Here is a 27995-nt window from a genome sequence, read left to right on the forward strand (position 1 = left end):
GCTGCAGAGAAGGTGGTTGGCTGACAGCTCTCAGCTGTCAAGCCTCATAGGGAACTGTCCGAATTGATGCCCCTTGCCTGGGGGGACCCAGGTAGAAATATTGGTCAACATGGGGGCACAAGTCCCTGGCCCCTTGCCCCAACTCAGACACTCTGAAGGGCCATCCCAGACTCTGAGCCTCACAGCGGGTGGCTGAGACCTTGGGGCTGCCCGGCCCCACTGCTCCCTCCTACTCCCTCCCCCCCTTCCCTCCTGCTCACAGATGTGAAGGCTGAACACAGGCCCTAAGAAACCACTTCCCTCCTAGTTCATCTCAGACGTTCCCTCCCAGGGAACCTAACCTGCAAAACTGTCTCCAGCCGTCTTTTCTCGCCTCACTTGAGAAGGCTCCTAGCAGCAGAGGCCACTGGGTGCTCACATAGACCCCTCCGAATCTAGCCACACACCGGTGCAGGCTTTTCCTCCAGGCTGGGGGTTGAAGTGGGTGCTAGTTCACCACCTGTGGGCTTAGAGTTTTCCCAGCTTTCCAAAGGCAAGAAAGTGAATGAACAGGGCAGCCTGGGGGACACCGAGATAGCCTTTAATCAGGGAACCTCAGGTAAGGACGTGGGACGGCTGGTGACACAATCCCCATGGAATCCCATCCCCCTCTGACCCTCCTCCTCCAGCGGAAGGACTCGACCGCCCCGACATTTCTCAAGACAGGCCAGCCGTGCCATCCAGGGAGGATGCTGACTGTGGAGGACACACTGCTGGATTCTCACAGCACATCCCAAATGCTTCCTGGGGACAAGGCTACGTCGGGTCCTGGGGCTTTCCATCCCCACCAGGAGTACTGCAGGAGTGAGCCTCCGGCTTCAGCAGCCTTGTCGGCCCCCAGAGCCGCCCTGCAAGCTCCCAGGGCCATTGGCAGTCTTCTCTGTCCGGTGTCTCCTGGGCATGGCCCTGAAACGGAGGCCTGCTTACCCAGCGGCCTCCTCCTCCCGTGAGGTCCCCATGGCAGGCTGCGGGGGGTCCGAGCTGGCCGTGGCTGCAAAGGCTGCGGAGAGTCTGCGAGGCCTGAGAAAGGTAATGGGGGTCTCTGAGGGGCTGGGGCGCTTCGTGGAAAGGGCTGAAGCTTCAGTCAGGATGGTGGCAGGCAGAGAAGGTCGTCTGGACGCCGTGTGGGCCCCAGTGGTTGAGGATGAGGGGTCTGGAGTAACAGGAGGTGGCCCAGGAGCCCCAGGAGAGGCTGGAGGTAGAGAGGAGGCTCCGGGAGGAATTGAAGGCCCTGGTGAGGGCCGAGGGGGCTGGGAGGCCCTAGGCTCCCCTGGCAACTTGCCCCCTGGCCCCAAAGGGAACGAAGGTGAGGCCTGGGCTCCTGAGGGGCTCACAGGCAAAGTCTGCATGTTAGGCAGGTTGGTTCTTAAGAGGAGCTGGAGCAGTTGGAGCGCTGGCCTCTGAGGTGACACCGCTGGGGGCCCCGGGCAGGAGCTGCAGTTGACGGGGGCCTCAGTGTCTCCCCGGGGGCTCCGAACCGCCTTGCTGAGCTCCACGTCCCCGCGAGGAGAGAGCCCCCGGCTTTCCTCCAGGGAATCTAGAGAGAGAGGTGAGGCAACAAGATGCACAATGGCTCTCCCTGCGGCTGAGGCAGTTCTGGGAGTAGCTGCACCAGAGACAGATGCCCAAGCTCTGTCCTCCAAGGGTCCTTGCACATCTGGGGTGGGGGTGGGGAAGCTCCTGCCTCCAGGGAAGTAGACGGAAAAGGAACCATGAGCAGACAGAGGCAGTCCACCAAAGGCATTGGCTGTGCGGCCTTGTGTAAGGCACATCACTCCCCTGGGCCTCCATTTCCCCATCTGTAAAATGGGCTTCATGGTAACAATGACTGCACAGGGCTATTCAGTGAAGATGGAATGAAACGGTGCTTGACAGATCTCAGCCTAAAGCCAAACATAAACTATGGACTTTGGGGGACATTTATGTCAGTGCAGGTTCACCAACTAGCAAATGTACCATCTGGTGGGGGATGTTGATGGCAGGGGAGGCTGTGCATAAATGGAGGGCAGGGGGTATGTGGGAGCTCTCTGTACCTTCTGCGCAGTTTTGCTGTGAACCTACAATCACTCTAAAAAAAAATCTATTGAAAAAATTTGTTTTTAAGTCTCAGCCTGGAACCTGGCACATCATAAGGGCTTAATCCATGGTGAGAGAACTTGGAAGGAAGAGAGAATATTAGAGAAAATATTGGAGGAAGGTATGATCAGGGGGAGACAGAGGCCAGCTAACATGTTAAAAATTGGAACTATTACATTATTAAAATGATCAAAAGGTAACCTATAACCTTTAAAAATTGTGAATCACCAGGTCATGCACCTGAAATTTATATAATATTGTACATCAACTATACATCAATTTAAAATATATAGATATATAAATCATCAAAAGGACAGTCACACTACTCTGTGAATATACTGAAAACTACTGAATTGTGTACTTTGAGTGTGTGACTTGTATGGTATATAAATTATATCTCAAGAAATATTCATGATCTAAAAGGAAACAATTCATACTGTATTTCAATAAAAAGTTGTTTCTCCTTAAAAAGAGTTCTCTGTACTGACAGGCATATGTAGGATAGATAAACAAGATTATACTGTATAGCACAGGGAAATATATACAAGATCTTGTGGTAGCTCACAGCGAAAAACAATGTGACAATGAATATATGTATGTTCACGTATAAATGAAAAATTGTGCTCTGCACTGGAATTTGACACAACACTGTAAAATGACTATAACTCAATAAAAAATTGTTTAAAAAAAAAGAGTTCTCTGTGCATATGACTGAAACATTATGCTGTACACCAGAAATTGACACAACCTTGTAAACTGGCTGTACTTCAATAAAAAAAGAATGCAAAAAAAAAAAAGGAAGAAAGAAAGAAAGAAAAGAAAGGGCTCTCATTAGGAAGAGGCACGTGGCAAACAGACGTGAGGCTGATGCTCCAGGAGAAGGAACCAGGCTCTGCATCTCACCTCTTTGGGCTTCAGTTTCCCCATCTGGAGGCAGGAGAGCAGAATGGGAAGGAGCATAGTGTAAGGAATCAGAGGGACCTGGCTTGAGTCCAACACCACCACACAGTGTGGCCTCAAGACAGAAACTTCTTGGAGCCTCCATTTCCCCATCTGCAAAATGGAGCTAATGAGAGCGTGCAGGCTGGAACGTTCCCAGGGCATTTAAATGAGATCATGCAGGTCAAATGCTCCGTACGCTGCCTGGCACTTAGCCTCTAGAAAGCAGAGGGAATAATACCTATCAGCTTGCAGAAGGGTTTGGGGTGCTTAAGGTGAGATCGACTCTGTAATCACTCAACAGTTCCCAACAGAATGACTGTATGGGATCAGGGTGCCTCCAGCCCCACCAGTCTCGACAGCAGCTCTTCATCCACAGATCTGAACAGCTGCTCTAAATAGAGAACATCCTCTTCAAAAGATCAAAGGAGTTAAAGAGATATTTTATGCAAATGGAAATCCAGGCCACAAATCCATGGAAAAATTCACTGTCTTCCTGGAAGTTTAAAAAACGTAAAAAAGCCACATTCAAGGTTCTTGATGGACATATTAAATTAGAAAAAATTAAACTCAAAACACACAGTGTAGAGCTGGTAGGTATGTGGGGAACCAGCTACAACACATTAGGTCTCCTCTCTGCCTAGGACCCCTGTCTGGTCATGTGCTGTCATGCCGGAGGAGTTACCAAACCACTCCTGAAGCCCTGTGATCTAGTTACTCCATTTGACTGCAGGGTCCGAACACAACTCACAAAATTTGAAGAAAAAAAACAAAAGTTGTCTGACCAAAGGTTTTTCACAGTAGGTCCAAAAAAAAAGAAGAGGAAAAAGAAAGAAACCACCTAACTATCAACTAAAAAGGCAAGGCGTAATTAAACCAGAATATGGGAGCTTGTTTCAAAAGGCCAGCTGAGGGCTCTATCGACACTTTGAAACTGTGTGTTACAGTAGGTTGCCCACGTCCTGTTTATATTTCTGCAAAAAGAGCCACTAATGATGGAGACAGACAAAGAGATGAGAATAATTTTCTGGAGTCAATGCAGCATAGTAGCTGAAAGCATCAACTCGGGGCTCAAATCCTGGCTCTATCAATCAGCTGCGTGACCTTTAGTATCTCACGTCACCTCTCTGTGCCTCAGTTTCCTCACCTGGAAAATGCTAATAGGACCTATCACAAAGAGTTGCTGTGAAAAGGGAATGAAACAAGATATATGAAGACAGACAGATGGCCAACAAGTACATGAAAAGATGCTCGACATCACACATCACCAGGGAAATGCACATCAAAAAACCACAATAAGATACCACCTTATACCTGTTGGAATGGCTGTCATCACAAAGACAAGAAGTAACAAGTGTTGGTCAGGATGTGGGGAAAAGGAAACCCTTCCATTGCTGTTGGGAATGCAAATTGGTGCAGCCACTGTGTAAAACAGTAAGGAGGTTTCTCAAAAAATTAAAAAAGAACTATCATATGATCCAGCAATTCCACTCCTAGGTCCATATCCAAAGAAAATGAAAATATTAATTCAAAAAGATACCTGCACCCCAGTGTTCATTGCAGCATCATCTACAATAGCCAAAACATGGGAACAACCTAGGTTTCCATTGATAGATGAACGGATGAAGATGTGGTGTATATATATATATATATATATATATATATATATATATATATATACACAATGGAATATTACTCATCCACAAAAAAGTGAAATCTTACCATTTGTGACAACGTGGATGGATCCACAGGGTATTATGCTAAATGAATAAATCAGACAGAGAAAGATAAATACCATATGATCTCACTTATATGTAGAACCATTAAAAAAAAAAAAGAAGAGCTCAAAGATACAGAGAACAGATTGGTGGTTGCCAGAGGTGGGATGTGAGGGGTGGGCAAAATGGGTGAAGGGGGTCAAAAGGCACAAATTTCCCATTATAAAATAAATAAATCATGGGGATGTAATGTACACATGACTATAGTTAATAATATTGTATTGAAATACTATATTTAAAAGTTGCTAAGAGATTAAATCTTAGCAGTTCTCATAACAAGAAAAAAATGTTTGGTAACTTTGTGTGGTGACTGATGTTAACTGGACTTACTGTGGTGATCATTTCATAATATATACAAATATCAAATCATTACGTTGTTACCCCTGCAACTAATGTAATGTTATATGTCAATTATACCTCAATTTTCTTTTACCTTTTCTGTTTTTTAAATTGAAGTATACTATATGTTGTGTTAGTTTCTGATGTATAGCACTGATACAGTTATATGTATATATACATATATATTCTTTTTCATTATTGGTTATTACAAGATATTGACTATAGTTCCCTGTGCTATACAGTAGGATCTTGTCGTTTATCTATTTTAATATATAGTAGTTTGCATGTGCTAATCCCAAACTCCTAATTTATCCTTTCCCCTCTTTTCCCTTTGGTAACCATCAGTTTATTTTCTGTATCTGTGAGTCAGTTTCTGTTTTGTAAATAACTTCATTTGTATCATTTTTCAGATTCCACAAATGAGCGATATGATATTGGTCTTTCTCTGTCTGACTTATTTCATTTAGTATGATAATCTCTCTAGGTCCATCCATAATGCTGCAAATGGCATTATTTCATTCTCTTTCATGGCTGAGTAGTATTCCATTGTATATATATCACATCTTCTTTATCCAGTCATCTGCTGATGGACCTTTAGGTTTCTTCCATGTCTTGGCTATTGTAAATAGTGCTGCTATGAACATCGGGGTCTATGTACCTTTTCGAATTAGAGTTTTCTCTGGATATATGCCCAGGAGTGAAATTGCTGGATCATATATACCTCAATTTTTAAAAAAAAGAAAAGAAATAATATATGATGTTCCTTGACTGGTAACGGGTGCTCAGTACATATTAGCAATTATTCCCCTGCAAAGTGGATTCAATTCCTAAATTCTAATTTTTAAGAAGGGAAGAGAGCAGAGGAGGAGATTAAGGAAGGAAGAAATGAAGAAGAAAAAGGAACGATAGACAGACTTGTCAGATGGCACGTCATAGGCAGCATAAACAGCACAGATGAGGGTCAGCAAGGCCAGGGCACACCTCGTGCTTGCTGCGTGACCTTGAGCAGGCCATGTTCCCTCTCCGAGCCTGGGTTTCTCACATCCAGTACAAGTTCTGTGTCTCTGGGAAGAAGAGCAAAGTGGAACGAGACGATGGTGAAACTCCACGCTGCAGAGGCCCACTTACCTGGGCAGGAGGAGCAGCAGTCCCCAGCGGGTGTGGAGGGGTCTGAGCAGGCCCTCTGGCAGGGCACCTCCTCACAGCTCACCTCTCCCAGCTGGGGAAGCAGAAGGACACACATGAGAAAGCCCAGAGCAACTCCCTGCCCAGAGCAGCGTCCTCGGGGATTTCTGGCACCAGCAGCTGGACCTACGGAAAGATCCGGGGCAGATGCTGCAGTGCCCAGCCCTCGCCTGAACAGGTGAGCCAAATGGAGCAGGGCCACCTTAAGGAAACTTACAAAGGGAGAGGATACCATCAAATCTGAAGGCATTCTGGCAGGTAATTAAAGTTGAAGAATGGCAGGAGGAAGATGTGGGGATACTGGCTAAGGGGTTCCAAGTTTGGCCAAGGGATGAAAGGCTAGAAGCCCTGGCCAGGAGGCTCCAGGGTCCCCAGGCCCAGCTCACCTGGCATATGCACTGCGTACAGGGCTCATCGTCCAAGGTGAACACCTGGCCATTTCCCACCTTCCTGCCCTCGTAGTTGCAGTCTGCAGGGGCAGAGGAGACAGGCGCTGTGAGAGCCAAAGCCCACCTGGGAGCCCCAGACATGGTGTGGCTGGTCCCACTAACCTAGGCACACCGGGCAGCACTCCCCGTCGGGGTGGAATGGGTAGGTGCAGGTGATGGGGCAGTCCACCGGCGAGCAGGCCACCGATCCCAGCTGCAGGACACAGAAAACACATAAGGCCCTTCATTCAGGGAGGCTGGAAGGACAGTCAGGAAGGACAGATCACACAGCCACTGAGTGCCCATCAGAGCCACCAAGGTCAGGGAAGAGGTCCTTGTTAGGGGTGGGAGAGGAACTGTTCACTGACAGAGTCTGTCCTCCCACTAGAACGCAAGCCCCACGGGACCAAGAGCCTGGCCTTGTCTACGGAGCTTATCTGTCAACAGGTACCTGTCAAACAAATCCATGAACCACCCAGGGACGCTGAGCACTAAAAACGTAGGGGAAAGGACCCAGAAGCCGAAGCTCCCCAGAGCACATGGCTATGAATGAATAGGGCCACTCAGAGGCCAGAAATGCTCACCCCGAATTTCTCAATCTTTCTGTAGACTTGTCCGTTTTCACACAGCGTCTGCACCCACCACCAGCAAAGAAACTCCATTGGCACGAAACAATTTTGGCATGGCAAGCGATAAGGACTTTCTTTTTTTTTCCATTTTCCAAATACTAAATGATATCCCTATCATTTAGGGGTAAAAGTGTGCTTTCTGAAGCAGATTTAGAATACGAGGATTTGATTCTTGGCACTGTGACTGACTAGTTGTGGGGTCTTGAGCAAATGACTTGTCTCTCTCTGCCACATGTTCTCACCTAGCAGATGGGGATGGAGGTGGTACCCAAGTCATAGGACCCCCCGTGGATTAACTGAGGTTGCGCTGAGAGCAGGGACTGGCACTAGCAGAGGCTAAGAATGTGAGTATGTCAAAGATTCTCTACAGAGTCCTGGGTTTGAGTGCATCACCCCCACTCTCAGCAAGAATCCCTGGGCCACATTTTATACCATAAGGAGCTGGCCCCCAAGACCCTTCCTGGTCACCAGAAGGGGAGGACTTTTGCTAGGTAGGGTTAAAAATATTTCTCTGACCCTGAACAAAGATTCACCCTGGGCAGGGCTGGAGGGAGCTGGCTTTCACCACGACCCAGAGTGACCTTTCTCTTGGAGGTCTCTAGATTTTGCCTCCAGGGTTCAGGAGCTGGTGGGAAGTTCCTGGGGAGTTTCTGCAGACAGGGGTCAGGTCTGGGTGGTCGTACCAGGCAGATGCAACTCAGACACGGGTCCAGCATGGATGGGAAGGTCTGGTTGTTGTAGAAGATTCTGCCTGTGTAGGTACAGCCTGCCAGAGAGAGCACGCGGTAAGCACCAGCCAGGGCATGGCCGGCCTTCCCCAGGGCGGGGGTCCAAGGCCGATCTGGGTAGCAAAGGTCAGGCCAGCTGCCTCCCCAGGCACTTGCCCCGGGAGTTGGGGAAGGGACAGAACCCTTTTAACTTCAAGATTTTGAAGACAAGGTCCTACTGTATAGCAAAAGGAACTATATTCAGTACCCTGTAATAGCCTATAATGACAAAGAATATGAAAAAGAATATATACATAATTGAATCACTATGCTGTGTACCAGAAATTAACACAACATTGTAAACCAACTGTATTTCAATTAAAAAAAAGTGATAATGGACACTTTTAATTTTTTGTTTGCTTTCTGTATTTTCTAAATATTCTATAATAAAATGTTACTTCTGAAATAACAGAAAAGGTAAGAAAAATGACTATTAAAACATAAGGGGTGCTCTTCGTTTCCTCTCCCTGTTCTCTAATCATTTCCAGATACAGTTGCTTGATCACCCCACCTAGGCTGCAAGCTCTGCATATCTTCACATCTGCTTCCAGCACCCAGACAGGGCCTCCCTTGGGCAAACTGCTTTCTGGCTCTAAGCCTCAGTTTCCTTATCTGTAAAATGGGCTGGGTCCCCAGGGTCACTGCGAGGATGACCAGAGATAAAGCATGTATTTTATGGTGTGTTTTATGGAGAAGCCTGACACAGGGTGAGCCCGGGGGCCGGGGGTTGGGTAGGGATGGCCAGGGAGGGTGCTATGCTTCTCCCCCACATCCCCGGGAGGGGAATTACCTGCAGAACAGTCCGGGCAGCACTGTCCAGGGATCCGAATCGGGTGAGGGCAGGAGTCCACACAGTCTGTCCTCTTGCAGCTCACTGAGCCGTCTGCCTGAAGGAAGGAGGAACTTCACCAAGAACCCACCTGCAACACCAGTCCCCACCTCCCTCCCCACCCCGCTCCACCCTGCCGGCCCCCCCAAAAGAAAGGTTAGTGCTGCAAACTGGCCAAGATTTGCCCTAAAGAGCACCACGAGGCAGCTAGGAGCTGGCAGGGATCCCCAAAGAGATCCAGCCTCTTGGGAAAGGAGGTGTGAGCCTTCCAGAAAGGCGTCCCGCATCCCAGGAGGGGGAAGGTCAGAGCTCGGGTTTTGGTCTCCTCGGCTTCCTGTTCCTCTCCCACAGAGGCCAAGACTGCGCTGTGACCCCATCCAAATTCTCCTCTCAGAGTTTCCCTGAAATCCTGGCTCACCCCAGATCTATGGAGTACAATAAAATCCTACTTTTATAGAAAGGTATTCCACCAGAAATGTCTTTCAGAGATGAAAGCACCATATACATTTCTTTTTTTCTATAAGAATCTGAATGTTTATGAAACTTTTACATTACTTTCTTGTCATACAAATGCCTGAGATCAGTCCTAAAGGAGAAAAAGGCAGCGGATATACTTTCCTCCCGACTCTAATTCCAGTGAAATGTGTCCAAGTTTTGCAAGGGTCTAGGACTTTTTAACAAATGGTGCATCAAAGGGACTCGAAGGCCATTCCTCTCATATGCTCATGTGCACATGAGTCACCCGGGGATTAAAAGGCAGATTGCTGAGTCCGGAGGCCTGGGCAGCCTGAGCAGCCTGAGGGTCTACGCAGCTCCCTGGTGATGCTGATGGCACTGCGGGTGCAGGGACCTCATTTTGAGAAATAAAGCTCTAACCTCTAAGGGACTCAAAACTCCTTTAAAGTTGAAAAGAAAGCCAACCTGTACTTAAACATGAGCTAAAATGATGCTGTGTTGGCATTTCTGTCGATCTGACTCTAAAACTCACGCACCCTCACTTCTGATGAGATGAGGTTGCGTGATTCGTGTTAGGGAAGGAAGCCCTGCAATTTCGCAGCTGAACTAGAGGGCCTCGGGCTGCCCCAGCTCCCTTGGTCATCTGTGCCCGGGGAAAACCCGCTACCAGGATTCCTACTTTTATCTCTTTATGCCAGCAGGTCCCCCACACAAGCAGTGTGTCACACACCACTCTGAAGACAGACCGCCAAGCTCTGTCCTCCTGAAAGTCTAACAAAGACAGAATAAACTGGATCCCAGCCCCTTCTGTAAAAATGGGATTTGACAGCATGGAGGCGAGACTGGGGCCGCCAGCCTGGGGGTGGCCCCGCTTCTGGAGGGGGGAGGGCCGGGAAAGCAGCTGAAGGCGCGCAGGTTGTCATTCACCTGGCAGATGCATAACTCACAGGGATCACCGGGAGACCAGATCTGTCCAATCGGAAACTCAACCCCGTTGTCGTCGAGAGAGCAGCCTGGCCAGGGGACAGCAGGGGAGAAAGGGCGCATGGGCAGAAGTGCCAAGGAGGGTCCTGAAGGCCCATGGGACCGACGGCACTGCCCCGCCAAGGACAGACAGATGCCTTGGCTCACTCACACGGTGTCCACGCAGCCACCTTCCCGCAGCTGCCACCCGCTCGCTCAGATGGTGAATTTTTTCCCTGCCCAACAGCACCCAGTATACAGGGACACACTCACAAATGTGAGCTTCCGTGCACACCCACAAACACAGCCATTCACACCCACAGAACCCACTCCCATATGCACACACACACACTCACACAGATACAGCAGACACACAACAAAAACACACACACTCAAAAACACACACAGATACAACTCACACACAAACACATGGACACACGTACACAAACTCACACACAGATGCCACTCATACACAAACTTAAAACAGACAAATAAATACACTCACAGACACACACACATTCTTCCAGACACACTTAATGCAACACACACGGAGAACACACACACACTAACAGTCTCAGGGGTGACGCTCAGCCTCCCTCCTCTCCAGCCTCCAGACCCGGTGGTGGGTGCAGCCTGGGATGCAGGGCTGCGTGGTCCTCACCTGTCATGGGTGTGGGCTTCCTGCAGGTGAAGCAGCACTGCCCAGGGCCAAGCCACCACTCCTCGCGGGGACAATCCAGTTCTGGACATGGCGTGAAGGAACATTCCACCTCCCCATTCTGGAAGAGAGCCCAGGGGCACGGACCAGAAAGAGCAAAAGAGGAGGCCGGCAGGCTGCCATCATCCTCCTAAATGTGACGAATCTCCAGCAAGCCAGAGTGGAAGGAAGGGCGAGTCCTCCACTGGGGGTTGGGGGTGAGGCTGGAAGAGGGTACAGGGAAGGTGCCGCTGTCTGGCCAGAGGGTCCCTGGCCTGCCCTAGCTGCTGCCTCCAGCATCTCTCCGCCTCACTTCTGCAACAGCTTCCTGCTCTCACTCCAATCCACTCTCACCCTGCAGCCAAAGAACTCTCTTGTGGGTCAACCTGATCACATCACTCTGCCACTTAAAACTCTCTGGCACCTCTGCCAAGTCCAACCCCTCTGCCTGGCTGGCAAGCCCTTCATGACTGAGTCCGAGGCAGAGGCTGTTGCCCCAAAGTACCACCTTAGCTGATGGGGCTGCGTCCTCCAGGTGCCTGGATGGTTCCTTCAGCCCCACTCCCTCGCCTCTAGACACACTCACCTCTGCAGAGCAGCTTACACTCCAGAGCTCCCCTGACATCAGCCTGAGACCCCGTCCTCACTGGGCCTCTTCCCTTGCCTGTCCTGCTCCCCCCACCAGTGTCTCCTGAGAGTGCACCCTCCGAAAATCACATGAGAAGCCCACCCCACGCCCTGCCTCTCAGAACCCAGCCCAAACTGGATGCCCGCCTCAGCCTGGTCTCCAGCCTCTCTGGCATCCTGGGCTCCGGCCAGAATGGACATCTTCAGACCTTACAACACGCCGTGCTCTCTCCCGCCTCCTGCCTTCTGCTCATGCAGTGCCCTCTGTCAGGCACACCTGTCTCAGCTCCCACCTGACTAGTCCTCGATATCCTTCCCATCTCTGCTTAGCATCCCTCCCTCCTAGAACTAAAGAGCTTCCCCCCCCGTCACCTGTTCATTGCCCACCTAGCTGCGTGCCCCCTGACAGAGGGGAAGGGGGCTGTCTTGTGCTCAGCTGCATCTCCAGCACTCAGCATTGACCCAGTAGGTGCTCAGTAAATAGAACTGCTCAACGACAAACTTCAGGGAGATGGAGGGGAGGCCTTGGTGAATGCTAAGATCCCTTTGATCTCTTTGCTTCGTCAGTATCCCTTTTGCTGCACGGCTGCTCCTCTCCTCCTGGACAAGGCATCCTGGGGAAGTCTGGTGCCCTACCCCCTCCCCGTCACCCATCCTGGAAGCCCCTACCTGGCAGACACAGGTGGTACATTCGTCACCAACCCCGCTGAACACAGCCCCGTCTGCATACCACCGACCGTGGAAATAGCATCTCACTGCGGAGGAGAAAGGAAGAAGCAGTTCAAGGTCTTTGCGCAGCTAAAGAAAAGGGGGAGCAAATGGGTGGGGGGATTGGGGAAGAAAACGCACCTCCATGATACCCCACAGCACTCCTACACCCAGGACCCCAACCGTAGCCCCCCTTCAAACTCTCAGCTAAAGGTACACTGGTACCTAAAAATTGACAGAGAATGAGCTACATCAAAATTAGGTCCTAACTGAGAAGGAAAGAAGGCCCTGAATAATTAGAGTAAAAGAAAAGAAGAAATGAAAAAGACGGCCCTGTTTTTTATGATATTTGTCTTTCTCTGTCTGACTTACTTCACTTAGTATGATCATCTCTAGGTCCATCCATGTTGCTGCAAATGGCACTATTTCATTTTTATGGCTGAGTAGTATTCCATTGTGTATGTGTGTATGTGTGTATATGTGTGTGTATATACATATATATAATATATACACATATGTATATACCACTATGCTGTACATCAGAACTAACAAAACATTGTAAATCAACTATATGCCAATTAAGAAAAAAAAAAAGACAGCCCTAGACACCTAAAGCAAAGTCTGGGAACGCTGCTGTTCCCTAGAGGCTGGGAGGATTCAGTGGGAGCCTCTCATCTGAAGATCCCCACTCCCACACTGGTAAAAACAGCCTAAAAAACCTGCGCAGGCCCACCTGACTTCTGTCACACTGCTCTGGGTTCAAATCCCAGCTACACAACTCACTTGGGGCAAGATACTTAAGGCTTGCTAAGCCTCAGTTTTCTCATCTGTAAAATGGGGTTAACGGTTCCTACCTCCTAGGGAGTGTACTGCCTCTTCAAAAACTATTTTAACTAAAAATAATATAATATTCAAAAAATAGTATTAAATACACCAGAAATTGACACAACATTGTAAACTGACTATGCTTCAATAAAAAAACAACAATAACAAAAATAGTATTAAAAAGAACACTATGTGAGGGAGGGTATAGCTCAGCGGTAGAGCTTGTGCTTGGCGTGCACGAGGTCCTGGGTTCGATCCCCAGTATCTCCGTCAAAAAAACAAATAAATAAAAATTTCAAAAGTAAAATAAAAAGAACACTAGCTTTGGAATCAGATAAGCTTGAGTTGAAGCTCTGCTCCTTTACTAACTGACTGTGTGTCTTTGGGCAGTGAGGACCTCTCTGAGACTCAGTTTCCTCACCTATAAAATGGGGCTATTAATAGTACCCCTCAGGGCTGCTCCATATGGACTCTGAGATCAAGGACTGGCAAGCGCCCCACACAGCCGTGGCCCAGAGCCGGCAGTGACAGCAATGAGGTCATCTCAGGAAAGAGAACCATATTTTAACAAAGGACCAACTCATTAGTGGGGAAGGGGACACCCCTCCCAGTCTCGGGACAGAGCCATGCCAAGGGTGGATTCAAACCCCTTCCTGTCAGTGTCGAAGGCACCAGCCCAGGCGGGGGCAGGCCGGGCTGTGAGCCCAATCTCGTATCCAAACCACTGTGCACACGGTAGGTGCTCAGTTAAAACAGGCACTTTGAAATGCTTCCCTTGATCTGGGTTTCTAAAGCAGAAATCAATCTCCTCCTTCTGTCCTCCACTCATCCTTCCCCCAAAGCACCTCCCCGACGCACTAAAAGGCTAAATGCCCTCCCCCAACCAAAGAGTCACTTACCTGGCACGCAAGTACAGCAGTCTGGCTTCGGGGAGGTCTGACAGGGGCCGGGAGGACACTCGGGGGAGATGCAGGACACATTTCCAGCCTGAGGAGGGGAGAGGTGTGGGGGGCCCAGGGGGGGTTGGGGGGGAGCAGGTGGAGGAGGAGCACCAGGCTCTCTATCAGGCCCTACTGTTGTTCCCTATTTCCACCACACTCAGGTCTCCTGTCCCACACAAAAGCCTCCAAAAGGAAGCCGTCCAAGACCTTTAAATGTCACTATGGGTTCACAGGGATACTGTGCAGGGACCCAGTACCAGGGCTTATTATGGTGTGGTTTAGAATATCCCCCTTTCCAAGATGAGCAGACCGGAGAGCAGAGCAAGCTGCCTAGTCCCCCATAGCATTCCCCCCATGGCACCCCCCATGGCATCCCCCCCCATGGCACCCATCCAATAGAACCCCTCCCACAGCATACAGAAGTTCCGGAAGGATGCTGAGGATGCTGAGAACAGATGTTACTCCACCAAAGGCACCTTCCTGTGCATCTGAATTTTGAACCAAGTGACCATATTGGCCAAGAAATTACATTTAAAACTCAATTTTAAAAATTGGAAGTTACGAAAAAAGCCCCAGGCTTGGGAGACAGCCAGACCTGAGGTCCATGGTCTGCTCCTACAAGTCGTGTGACTTTTTGGGCAAAGTATATCCCCTCTCTGAGCCTCGGTCTCCCTGTATGTGAGATGAGCTGTGAAGGGCTCCTCAGTCAGGGGTCACTGAGGACTGCGTCATGCACACCAGCGTTTGGCCACTACACCTGTGTGCGTGGCACAGAGGAAGGGCTCAACAAAAGGGGGTAGTAGCTATCACCTGCCCCCCTCAACCCTACAATGCAGCTTCCACCATCCCTGCTTGACCAGCGGCCACTTTTAAAGATGATCAGAGGCAGTGAGAGTTGGTGGACAGAGCCTGGGTTTTGGATGCAGACAGATCTCCGCTCAAATCCCAGCTCAGCTACCTCCCAGCCCCAGTCTTTTCATCTGTAGAATAGGGGCAGTAAAGCCAACCTAGAAGAGCTGCCAGCAGCCTCAAGTGAGGAACTAGATGGAAAGCACCAAGCCCCCTGCCTGGCACACACTGTATGCTCATGATCCAATCCATGGGACAGCATCTGGCACTTAGTAGGTGCTTGAAGCAGTGGATTTGCTTAAAGCAAAATACTCTTAACAAGCTAAATCTGGTCATGAGCCTCTCCCTCCCGATGTGGACACCTTTATGGTGCTGGCAAATATTTTGCCTGGAGAGAAAAACAGCCTCCCTGGTGGGAAGTTTCCGAGGGAGTTTCATCCCCTCCCCTTCCTAGACAGATGGACCCTGTGTGCCTGTTGGCTCTTTTCTGCTCAGCAGAAGCCTCCCTGACTCCACAGACTACAGGCTTCCCTCCCCACCCGACCCCACACTTTTAAATTCGACAGGTTCTGACCAAAATCCACAACCCGAGAACTCTCCCACCATTCAGTCAAGCTCACCTTTAACATCCAGTCTTTCCCCCTTCCTCTAAAACCCCCAAAGGTTAAGAAAACACCTGCAAGGCTTTGGGATCTTGTGATGCTCACCAGACAGACACAGACGGTGCAGTTCTGGTTGGGAGGTGAAAACACGTCCCCTTCGGCCCGGATGACGCCGCTGTGAAAACAGCCTTTGAAAGACAAACAGGAATGGAGGCATTGGACCTCTTCAAAGTAGAGGAAGCTTGAGGGCTCATTACTTTTCCAGGCAAAAGGTACCTGGAGGCTTCTCCTACCAGCCTGGATGCCCCAGGAGTGGCAGATCCACACACTCAGACCTGTGTGGTCCTAGGACCCCTGGGGAACTACAGGAGACATTCGCATAGAATGCCCTGGGAGGACTCCGTTCATGTCTGATAAACCCAGAACCTCTGAGAACATGGCATTTTATTTCCATAAGGCAGGAAAGGCAGCCAGACAGCTCTGGGTTCAAAACCTGGCCTGCCTGCTCAGCCCTCTGAGCGACCTTGGACATGTCACTTAGCCTAGGACTCATATGTCTACCGCAAAATGGAAATAACCACCACGCGCCCTGCAGGGGGCTTCAAAGGACGCACACCCGCAGATGTAATGCACCCAGCACTTTACATTCAGGCCTTAGTATGCGGGAGGGACACAGTAAAAGATCACAATTATCATCTTCGTTCTAACCCCTAGGAAAACTTTTTCACTGCTGCTCAAAGTGCAGCGGAAAAGCAACTGATCATGTTCGGGGGGGCTGTTGTTCACAGAAGCACAGAAGCTCAGGCCCGTCCCTACATCCACTGAATGTGAACCTCTATTTTAACAAGATTCACGTGCAGAGTAAGTTTTGAGGAGCTCTGCTGAAGGACTTGTTAAAATTTGGCGTCTTTATCCTAACAGCAATGAGAGGCAAATGAAAAACTGTCAGCAGGTTGTTGGAGGGAATCAGAAAGGGGGGAGAATTCATAAATGATTATTCCTGCAGTGGGAGGGGGTAGGGACAGAAGAGGCGACTGCTGAGTGGGTCTGGAGGAACTCGCTGAATGAATGAATAAATGAATGAATGAAGCTCGAAAAGGATCCTCAGGAGATGAAATGTTCCCCCTTGAAGGGTACCTCAGCATAGACCAGTGGCTCTTAAAGTGACTTCTGACTTAGCAACACCAGCATTGCCTGGGAATTTGTGAGAAATGCAAAGTCCTGGGTCCTACACCTGCTAAATCAGAAGCCCCCAGGGGGCGAGGTTCGGGGAACCCGCTTCAGCCTTTCAGCTACAGAAAGGCCGGGGAGGGTGAGAGGCAGGACCACGTGGGACACTCACAGCCTTCCCCAGACCAGCTCGCACCTGTACATGACGGGCAGCAGCCCCCATCTCCAGAGGGAATCGGGTGGGAACAAACAGCTTCACACATCACCTTCTCACAGGTCACTTCCCCATCCTAGAAGCAGAAACTGGAGTTCCAGCCACCACCAGGCCCCAGATACTAGACCAGGGACAGCCCGAGGACCCCTCATGCCCACCTGGCACCAGCACTGGGAACAGCCAGGCTCTGTCCAGCGGCTCCCCGACTCATACATGGCTCCCAGGTGCCAACAGGCAGGGGGTGCTGGTGCCAGGCGTGTGGCTTCCAGGCCCCTGGGCATGGAAGGGGTCACCACCACCTTCTCCTGGAGTTGTGAAGGAGGTCTGAGGGTCCACAAGAGAGAGGCACTGGGCACGGGGATGGTCGTCGGGGTGGACAGCAGCTGCGTCGGGGCAGAGGGGGAGGACACGGGTAGTGCAGGTGTGGGGGATGGCAGTCGGGTGGGCCTGATTCCCACTGGGGGCCCTGGGGCCCCAGAAGGAGGGCTGTGTCCTGGGGAGAGGGCGGGCCGGCCTGCCTCTGGAATCAGCAGTAGCATCTTAGGGGGGTGCTGCAGAGGCTGCAGGATGGCTGATGGGGCCAGCACGGCTTTTGGGAAAGCTGCAAAGGAAACAAAGAGGTGTCTTGAGGGAAGCCACAGGGGTCAGAGGTGAGATTCAAGGGGCCTGGACTCAGCTCCAGCACTGCAAGTCACTCAATGTCTCTGAGTCAGTTTCTTCATAAAATGGGTCTAATACCATCAGTTTAAACTCAAACCGAGGGGGCAGTGGTGACGACCAGGGAAGAAGACCAATGAAAAAGTACCAAAGGAGCAGACAGAAGTTACCAGCTGGTGATGCTGGAGGTCCAGCTGCCTGAGACGCTGCAAAATCACACTGTTCTCCCTTCCCTTCCTCGACAGCCACAGAGGAGACTCAGGTTTCCTGAGCCAGGCAGACCTTCTCTAAGCCCTCAGAGATCCATTCTGGGAATGACCCTTCCCTACTCCTGTGTCCTGACAAGTCCAGAGTGTGTCCCCTCCTCCATCACCCAGATGTGGCTTCCTAGGAGGAGATGCTGAGGTTCAGGGGAAGGAAGAGGGCCTGGCGCTGGGAGGGCGGGGCCGGGGAGGGGCCAGCTCCGGGAGGGTGAGGCCTGGGGCCGAGAGGGCGGGGCCGGCACTCACCTTCACAGGACACTCGGTCAGCTCGGAGTCTGAAACCAGGTCGGCAGGTGCACAAGAAGCTGCCCACGGTGTTATGGCAAGAATGGTGACAGACTCGCCTCTCCAGCGGCCTCCGACACTCGTTTACATCTGCGGGAGAGCCTCGCTACCAACGGCTGCCTTGTCCCCGCTACAGAGTCCTTCTTCCTCCATCCCTTGGCCCAAAAGGCTTGTGGGAGTCTCCCTGCCACGTTCTGAAGGGGTCCATCCCTGCCCTAGGGTGCGGATGTGACTCAGAGGGCCGGGAGTGGAGCTGAAATCTGGTGCTAGTCCCTTGGAAGGTTCATACATCCAGTAGTCACTTAATGGATGCACCAGTAACTTATGCCCCAGCACTGTGAGCAGTGGTTAAGTGCTGGCTGGTGGGGATGGGCCCCACTAGGGATCTCATCTCCAAACCTTCCACCATCCCACTGTCAGGCACTGTCGAGTGGTGTGGGCCCTTCTGAAAAAGTCTCAAAAATCACTGCACTGCTCAGGGCAGGCTTCAGGACAAACACCCAGCTCTGCTAGAACAAGGTCTTTTTTCAGGCCCATGGGACCCCACCTTCAACCCATGAGCCAAGCTCCAGCCAAACATGCCAATCCCTTTCTGGAAATTTCTGCTAATGGGCTGAGAAAACAGGGGTCTCCTTCTAAACCAGAGGAACCAAGACATAACGTGCTTTATTTACCCAGGGGAGCAAAGGCAGCCAAGAAAATGGGTGAGCAGAGAGGAATCCTTGGGGTGTATCTGGGAGAGGGTGGAAGAGAAACATAACAGGATGAAAGTGGCATGGGGCCAGGAAAAGCCCAAGACAGGGTCTTCCATTAGGAGCCACGCCAACCCCAGGGGAAAGGCCAGCTCTGAGCAAAGGCTCAAGCGCTCGCAGGCTCCAGGGAACCAGGAGGTCCAGGCTGTTGACCTTTCCTTGTCCCTGGGCTCAGCCTGTCCATCTTCCTGATTGGCAGCGTCAGTGTGAAGACAACAGGGTCCCCGGCCTTACCTACACAGGAGTGCCGGTTGCCGTGGAGATGGAAGCCAGTTCGACAGGAACACCTGTAGCTGCCAATGCTGTTTTTACACCTCTGCTGGCAGGGGGTCCCAAGGCATTCATCAGTGTCTGAAGGGAACAGGACACAGCTGGAGATGATTTCCCCCTGGAGTTTTGGAAATAGGTGGTCCTCCCTGCCTCCCTTATTGACATCTCCTACCGGACTCTTCACCCATCTCCTTCTCACCACCCATATTCAGTCTGTCAACTCCTAAGTACCCCCTGGACCAGTCCACTTCTCTCCAGCCTCACCGCCACACCCGAGTCCACCCAGGGCACCTTTGTCTCTAGCCTGGAAGATAACAACAGCCTTGTGTGTCTCTCTGCCTCTCCCCGTGCTCCTCCCAAGCCACCCTCTACACAGCCTCCTGGATGTTCTGACCAAAAGGCACCCTGATCAGGCTGCTCTCTGCTTAAAACCCCTCCAAGGCTCCAGTAAGCACCAATGCTGCACCAGAGTTCATGAGCCCTGGGCTGCCTTTCCCACCTCCCTCCTTGCCCCTTTCTCTTTACTCTGGCCTAAATTCTTGCCATCTTCTAAATGCTCCTGTGACCCTCCCCCTTTGCCCATGTTCTCCTTTCTGCTTGGAATGCCTTCCCAACTTGTCTGGCTGGAAAACTTTTACCCATACCTCAAAACCCAGCTTTTAAACCACCTCCTCTGTCAAAGCTTCCCCAAGCCATTGTTTGAAATTATGAAAAACTGGAAATAATCTATATGTTCATCAATAAGAGAAGCATTAGTAAACTATAGATATTTGCATTGCAGAGTACCAGGCAACAGTTAAAAAGAATAAAGCAAGTCTGTTGACCCTGATGTGAAGATATCTTCAAGACAGATTGCTGAAGGGAAAAAAACAAGCAGAGGACCAATGGGGATCAAATCTCAGCTCTAACGTGATTGTGAGCAAGTTCATTTTTTAAGCCTTAATATTCCTATCAGGCAAATGGAAATAAACAGTACCAACTTCATAGGATAATTCTGAGAATGAAATGAGAAAATGCATTTTAAGTGCTTCACATGGTGCCTGGAACACAGGAGTTCAACAACTGTTAGCCACTCGTCTCTTATTATCCTATCTCTGTAAATGCAAGTGTGTGTATGTACCCGTACTAGGGAGGGGCAGGCAGGGCACTCATCGGGTTGATAACCAAGTGCTACAGATGAATTATGTTCCCTCCAATTCATATATGGAAGCCCTGACCCCCAGTGTGATGTAATAGGAGGGGGCCTTTGGGAGGTAATTAGGTTGAGATGGGGTCTGGAGGGTGGGGCCCTCTTGATGGGATTAGTGCCCTTAGGAGAAGAGCCACCAGAGAGCTTGCTCTCTCTCTCTCTCTCTCTGCCTTGTGGGGACGCAGAGAGAAGGCAGCCTTTTGCAGGTCAGGAAGAGAGCCCTCACCAATAAATGAATGGACCAGCAACTTGATCTTGGAATTCTCAGCCTTCAGAATTGTAAGAATAAATTTCTGTTGTTTAAGCCACCCAGTTTGTGGTATTTTGTTATAGTGGCCCAAGCAGATACTAAGATACCAGGGTTATTCTCTAGGGAGAGCAGAGCTTGGCAGTGAGAGAGAGGGCCTGAGGCTAGGGCCATGACTTCTAAAAATTTTTAAATAATCTACAAAAATTTCAAACACACAGAAAATGGTACCAAGTATCAAGGGGAGCTTCTGTCTTTGCTGCCTTATTAAAGAGAGAATGTTTCCTTGATTTCTATAAATAGAAGTCATTTTTACAGAATGAATAATTACTTTCTTTTGTTTTAATTGAAGTATATAGTCAGTTACAATGTGTCAATTTCTGGTGTATAGCACATTGTCCCAGTCATGCATATATATACACACATTCATTTTCATGTTCTTTCTTTCATTAAAGGTTATTACAAGATAGTGAATATAGTTCCCTGAGCTACACAGAGGAAATTTGTTTTTTATCTATTTTTATATATAACGGTTAACATTTGCAAATCTCAGACTCCCAAATTTACCCCTTTCCATTCCCTTTCCCCCAGTAACCATAAGATTGTTTATTACGCCTGCAAGTCTGTTTCTGTTTTATAGATGAGTTCTCTCATCCCATTCCCTTTGGAGAAAAGATGCCTTCTCTCCCCTGGGTTCCCACAGCACTTACTCCTCATCCCAGCCTCTTTATTCTTCCCCTGCCCACCAGGTGGGGGCTGCTGAAGGGCAGGATGTTTTCCTACCGTGTGTCTCCAGAGCCTGGCCCAGCACGGGGCGGATGGATGAAGTGAGTCCATCACAGCGTGCCTCTCCCACAGCCCTGTCCCCTCTGGCCTCCTCCATCTCAGCGGCCTCCTCCCTCAGGTTAGTCTGCTCTGCCTGCCCTGAGCTCTCCCCTCAGCCTCTCCTCCACTCCCACCCCTACCCTATAATAAAGGCACTAGCAGTTTCTCCTGAGTCGTGATCCAGAGAAAAGACCCTAGAGTCAGACACGCCTGGATGCAAGCTGACTCCTCCTCTTACTGACAGAATGGCTTTGAAGCCTCAGTTTCCTCATCCGTAAGGTGAGGATGCTAACAATATCTCCCTCAGGGGTCGGGGTGAAGGTGAGACGCGATCATGCCTAGAGAGCACAGGTTGGGACCGCAAGGGCCCTGAGTACAAGGTCAGAGTCTAACAGCAGTGGCGACGCCATCACCATGACCCCTCCCAGAGCCGCTCACCTTGGCAGCTGTGGCGGTCAGCAGACAGCTGCATGCCCGGCCCACACTCACACACGAACCCGCCTTCCGTGTTCACGCAGTGGCCCTCGCAGGAGGAGCTTAAACACTCGTCGATGTCTGGGGAGACAGAAAACATTCTTGAACAGCCCACTCTGATCATGGTTCGGGGGCAGGGAGAAAACCCACCCCATAATGACTCTGTGTCCACATGGGGCCTGCTCTTGGCAGGGTGGAACCCCCACCCTACCCCAAGGAAGTCATCTGGCTATGAGGGAGCCCCCAGGAAGAAGAGGCCGACGGGCCAGGCCTCTTTTTGAACCACACAGAACAGATGACAGAGAGGCTGGCAGAGACAAAATCATTTCCAACGGTCCCACCTACAGGGCAACCCCAAAAGGCAGACGGGAGTGGGCAGAAAGGCTGATTAAATTCCCTTAAGTGTTTCTGGAGCACTGCCTGTGTGCAGCAGACCTAGAGGGGTGGAGGGGGAAGCTGCCGAGGACACAAGTGTGACTAAGACACTGCTGACTCTCCAGATGGCTGCAGCCTGAGAATGTAGGAGCCACAACACACGCCCACGAGAGGCCAGCATGTGGCCGGTGAGACGTGCCCCATCACGGACCGCCTGGCCACAGCAGGGGTGCACTGGAGGAGAGCTGGACTGGAAGGTCCAGGAGGTGTCAGGAGGAGGGAGCCGTCAAGTAGAGAGAGTCTAAGAAGCTTCCTGGAAGGATGGGGAATGCAGTCTGGCCAGAGATTAGGTTCCTGTCCGAGAAGTGGGAGGCAGAGTTGAGAGGTGGTGGGTTAAGGCTTGGCTGTGGAGTGCAAAGGGGTCACCAAGGCTTCTGCCCAGGGTAGGGGGACTGGATCCAAGTAGTACTTTAAGGAGGTTCAGATCAGGGGCGGGGAGAGGGGAGACAGCTCTGCATTTCAACTTCAAGGCATCCCTTCCTATCTGAGAACCATGGCGGTTCCTGAGGGCCTATGGGATCAGCTCTGCCCACTCCAGTCGGCCCCTGAGTCTTCATCCAGCCCCCTGGTCCCACACCTGCTGGTCACCTCCATTCTCCTCTCTTGCTCTTCCCACGGCGGGCCTTTTGGGGCCATACTCACTAACTCTAAGGAGCTCACCCTGACTCACCCCATCCCACGGGGCCCCTCATGATGGTGGCCAGTGCCCCCCTGCCCTGTGCTTGCTTTGACATTGGGCTCTGGCTTTTCCCTTGGTCCAGTTTGCCTTGGCCATGTGTGTGTGGAAAGGACTTCAACCAAAACTCCTTCATGAGACCCTTGACCCCGTAGTTCTCCTTCTGGGAATAATCAGAGAGGCCAACCAGAAGCCTCTTTATTGCAACATTATTTATAGCAGCAAAACATTGCAGACAAGCTAATGATGGATGGCACAGAATTAGGGACTTGAATTACAGCAGCCACATCTGCAGCCATTAATAATTATGTTGTAAGGACAATTTCCTGCTCAAGACACCAAGTTAAGTGAGAAAAATAATGAACGAAAGCAATAAAAAAGGTATGATCCCAATTTTATAAAACACACAAACACGCCTGACACACATAAGCACAGTCACACACACTCACAAACACAGACACACCCAGAGGAAAGGGCAGAAAAAAAAAATAACTTCATTTTAGTAACAAATATCTATGGGTAGGAACTTCTGAGAGATGTTTATTTTCATCTTTCTACCCTTTTACTTTCCAAATGTTCCAAAATAAGTTACTTTTTACTTTTATATTCAGGGGAAGAAATATTATTTTTACAAAGTTCAAATTGAAAAAAAAAAAGGCTTTCAGCTCTCTGGAAAGCTATGTAAGAAGCTGGTCACAGTGGCTGCCTCTGGGGAAGGTCACAGACTTCACCCATGGGAGCTTTTTTAAAATACGAACAAATAATACTTTTACAAAATAACCATTGAGTTTCGTTTGCCTCAAGTTTCAAATGTCAGTTTTCCGAGGGAGCCTTTGGTGGTCAGACCTCCGCTCCAGTCCTGGTTCCCTGTGCCCCGTGGGCCCCGGCACCGTCCACTCCACAAGTAATGGTCCCCTCACAGGGGACGGTCATCTTCCTTACTTGTCTCCCTGCCCCGTATTCTGAAGCAACATAAAAGCAAGGGCTGCCCCCGTAACCCCAGCCCCAGCTCAGTTCCTGACCCATAAGAGGAGCCCTGTGAGTATTTGTGAAGTAGCAGAAGGGACAGATTTCATGTGTTCACCTGCCTGCCTGCCCACTCTCAAACTTCAGAGCTGCTCCACGCTCAGCTCTGCTCTGGCATCTCTCCGGAAACCATCCTGGCAGGACCGGGACCACCCACCCTCTCCCCACGGTCCCCAGGCCTCTCACCGGTACACCTGATGCCGACAGCTGTCTCTGTCATGGAGAAGCCCACAGGGCACACTCGGGCCACCTCCTGACAGCCGCCATGGTTACAGGTGAGGTCACAGCCATACTCCCCGCAGGGTCCGTGGGCTTCTAAAACAGGCACCGCACCCGTGAGCATGCACCAGGCCACAGTCCCAGCAGCCCCCACCTCCCTGGGCTCCTCCTAAATCCTCTTGGGAAATTGGCTCTGCAGGCAAACAGGCCTGAGTTTAAATCCAGCTCTGCCACTTGCTGGCCATACAACCCTGGGCTAGTCACTAGCTTCTGTGCCTCAGTTTCTTCATCTATAAAATGGGAATGAGAATGCTATCTAACGGGGTTGTTTGAAGACAATATGCCAGGGCACAAGTGCCCAGGGCCTAGCACATAATCTCAGTGAAAACTGAGTTCTTCCCATCAGCATTGCCCCACCCCACCCCCAGTTACCTGGGCAGGTGGCCCCTTGCTCTCCATCCTGGCAGGAGCAGACGTTGGGAGCGATGCAGATGCCACTCCCACAGCCAAAGGAGCAGAGGGCTGAGAGGAGAAAGGCAGGTGAGGGAGTGGGGGCTGGGGTCCCCAATCTGCCCCTCAGGCCAGCCCAGGGAATGAGCGCCCTTCTGTGGAGGACGTTCGGGGCACAGAGACAGGCACTTACGAAGGGTGCAGTGCCCACTGCCCATGGAGGGTGCCCAGCCAGGGCAGCAGCCACTCCCGAACCCTGAGAGGCAGACGTGGGGGCCCAGCCGGCGTCTGCAAGAGAGGAGAGAACACCTTCTACATTCTGTACCAGAGGGGAGGATTCCTCTACAGGGCAGTGAAAGCCTTCCAGCCAGTCAGTGAGTCAGTGAGTCAGTCAGTCAAAAAACAGTTCTGGAGACACCACACCCCTGCCAGAGGAATAGTGGGAAGTTTCCAAAGAAAAATGACCCAGATCCTCAGTCCCTTCTGGAGGCAGGACAAAGATAAAGGTGTAGGAGAACAGACACTAGTCTCCTACGGATGCCTGCCACATGAACACAGAGCAAAGAGGGGCCACAGAGCTGAGGAGGGAAGACTGCAGTGGATGAACAGCCCCAGGGACGGCTGCCTCAGGGCCTTTGCACTTGCAGTTCCCTCTATGACGAAGGTTCCTCCCCAAACACATAGTTCTGTCTCTTCTTTTACCCAGGTCTATGCTCATGTCACCTTCTCACAGAGACCCTGCTTGCCCACCCTACCTTGCTTTATTCTTCTTCATAACACTTACTCCCTGGGACATTAAATTATGTATTAGTTTGTTGATTTATTCATTGCCTGGCTCCCCAACTATTCCCTGAGGACAAGGGCTTCATCGTTTTTGCTCACCTCAGCACTAAGGGCAGTGCCTGGCACATAGTAGGTTTTCAGTAAATGGCTGTTGAGGGCAAGGTTGAGAAGCAAAGCCAGCAGAAGAGAGGAAGGGGGGGCGGCAGCTCCAAGGGGGCTGGAGAGATGTCATTCCCCAGGTGACAAGTCTGGAGTTGGGGAGGGGGCACCAGCGAGCTGCCCAAAGGAGTGAAGGGGAACCCAGTGCACCTGAGGCTGGGTGAGGCAGCACAGCCACGAACAAACCACTTTCCCCCCCTTCCAGGGACAGATAAGGAACCAGGTGACAACAACATAGTGTGACAAGTGCCACAAGACAACAGGCTATGGAGCCCCAAGGAGCGTCTGGGGAGGTTTCCTGGGCTGAGGTGGGAGAGAGGAACAGAGGCAGCTGGTGAGAGTGGAGGAGTGTTCCAGGCAGAAGGAGCTGCACGTGCTCGAGCCTGAAGGGGGACGGAGACCATGACTAGAACTGGTTCTGTGATAATGAAGCCCAGCCTGGTTGGAACTAGGTATCCTGGTGCAACAGAACAGGGACAAGAAAACCCTTCCCAACAGTGTTCTACCTGTGTTTGGGGGCTGATGGGAATATTCTGCCAGTCAGGCCATCTACGGAGCACCCACCAGATGCCAGGCATGGCAGAAGGCACTGGGGACATGAGTGGAGAGACAGACTCAGCCTGCTCTGGGGGAGAATAACCTGTGTCAAAAGTGACAAGTATTTTCGAAAGGGAAACTCAGGGCACATGGCAAAACAGAAACGTCTGCAGAAAACTGTCCCTGGAGCCTGCGAGAGACTTTTCCCTCTCTGAAGTCATCACAGAAAAAGGGGCCCTGGAAAGGGGTGGGGGGTGCGGCAGGGATGTCTCGCCCGCTGCCCTTGCTGGAGCGATTATGGCAGCAGCCAGCGAAGGAGGAGCCAGCAGCTCCTGTTCCTCAGATGGGGCTCTCAAAGGGACAGGGGTGCCACCAAAGCAGCAGATGGAAGGATGCCCGGGAAGCCGGTGGAGCTTCACCCTCAGGTGGGCGGGGGCCGAGGACCCACCACGGCGCCCCAAGGAGCCTAGGGCGGGCGGTGACAGGGAGACAGGTGGCAGGCAGGAAGGCTCTGACACGCCGCGGATCCAGGCCTATCTGAGCAGGAACTGGCGGTGGCTGCAGAACACACGTGCGGCTGCGAGCCTCGAGGGGCCGCCCCTCTGCGCGCCCCTCGAGGCCGTGGCCGCGGGCCAGGCCGCCCGCTGACACCGTGTTCCCTCGCTCGGAGCATCACGCACACACGCCCTCGGCCCGCGACAGCACGGCCTCCGCCGGGAGGAGACACAAGGGGAGGGCGGCATCAATTGAGAAAGAGCAAAGGGGCAAACACCCTACCCCCGCCCGCGCGCAAACACAGGCAGAAACCGAAACATAACCCAGAGAGACCCCGGCGGTTCCAAGGTCCACGGCGTGCGCAGAACCTGGACACAGGGAGCCCCTAGTCCCAGAGCGGCGGGCGCCGCGGGGCAGGCCAGGCACTGCCTAGGCAGAGCCCCGGGCACGTTTGGGAGCGAAAGCCAGCCAGTCCGGAGACCAGTGGCATGTCCCGGGGTCCCCTCGCCAGGGGTCCGCGCTCCACGGGTCTCAGAGTGGCTTAGGCAGCTCCTGGATCTCCGTTCCCCGCGCCAGGTCCTAGTCAGGACAGCCCGGCCAGGGGCGCAGAATGGGCACCCGCTCAGAGCACAAACTGCTGTCCCTTTGTCCCGACCCCCTGGGCTGCGCCCGCGCGCGGACAGCGGCCGGTCGGGGGAGCCCCGACCGGCGCCTGCTTGCGGATCCAGGACGCCCCTTCGCGCCTCCCGGCTCCGCGCCGGTAGCGCTCTCGCGGAGGGGCAGGGCAGGGGCGCAGGGCGCTTACCTCTCGGCCCCGAAGTGCCCGGGCGTCTTCCTCCCTGTGTAGCCGCGGGCCGGGGTCCGCGGCAGCAGGAGCGCGACGCAGGCGGCCCGGAGGAGCAGTCCGGCCCACATGACCGGCGGCGGCGGGTCCCCCCGGCTCGGCTGGGCTCCGGCGCCGCGCGCGGGGGAGGGGGCTGCCGGCCCTCGCCCCTCCTCCTGGCGCCGCGGGGAGCGAACCAGCGAGCCCCGAGCTGGCACGCGGAGCCGAGCAGGGGAGCTGGGGACGCCGAGAGGAGGGGCCGGGGGCCGCGAGGGGATGCGGCCGACGGCTGGGGGGTCTCTGGCACCTCGGAACGAAACACACAAAAGGCAGCGCCGCCCGCCAGCCGGTGGCCTCCTGGGGAGGCGC

General features: G+C 51.8%; 1 protein-coding gene and 1 non-coding gene across 3 annotated transcripts; one reads left to right on the top strand and one right to left on the bottom strand.

Moving 5' to 3' along the window:
* Positions 1–843: 843 nt before the first annotated feature.
* On the bottom strand, positions 844–27995 carry VWCE (von Willebrand factor C and EGF domains). Of its 2 annotated transcripts, none has more exons than XM_072970852.1 (20): positions 27609–27995; positions 25023–25117; positions 24812–24901; positions 24347–24475; positions 21988–22104; positions 19253–19369; positions 18228–18356; positions 17220–17662; positions 17044–17137; positions 15783–15865; positions 14185–14272; positions 12422–12507; positions 11090–11207; positions 10393–10478; positions 8971–9067; positions 8097–8179; positions 6908–6998; positions 6743–6825; positions 6300–6390; positions 844–1576 (listed from the first exon to the last, which is right to left on the bottom strand). In XM_072970852.1, exons 1-20 carry the CDS (start codon positions 27716–27718, stop codon positions 963–965), a joined length of 2844 nt encoding a protein of 947 aa, XP_072826953.1. In that variant the 5' UTR covers positions 27719–27995; the 3' UTR covers positions 844–962. The 2 variants fall into 2 exon arrangements, with proteins under 2 accessions (XP_072826953.1, XP_072826954.1); XM_072970853.1 differs by having other exon boundaries at positions 8971–9063; positions 10413–10478; positions 27609–27853.
* On the top strand, positions 13483–13555 carry TRNAA-GGC (transfer RNA alanine (anticodon GGC)). The gene has a single exon. It is a non-coding gene; the product is annotated as a tRNA-Ala (tRNA).

The sequence above is a fragment of the Vicugna pacos genome, chromosome 10 (assembly GCF_048564905.1).
Source record: "Vicugna pacos chromosome 10, VicPac4, whole genome shotgun sequence".
Classification (NCBI taxonomy): domain Eukaryota; kingdom Metazoa; phylum Chordata; class Mammalia; order Artiodactyla; family Camelidae; genus Vicugna; species Vicugna pacos.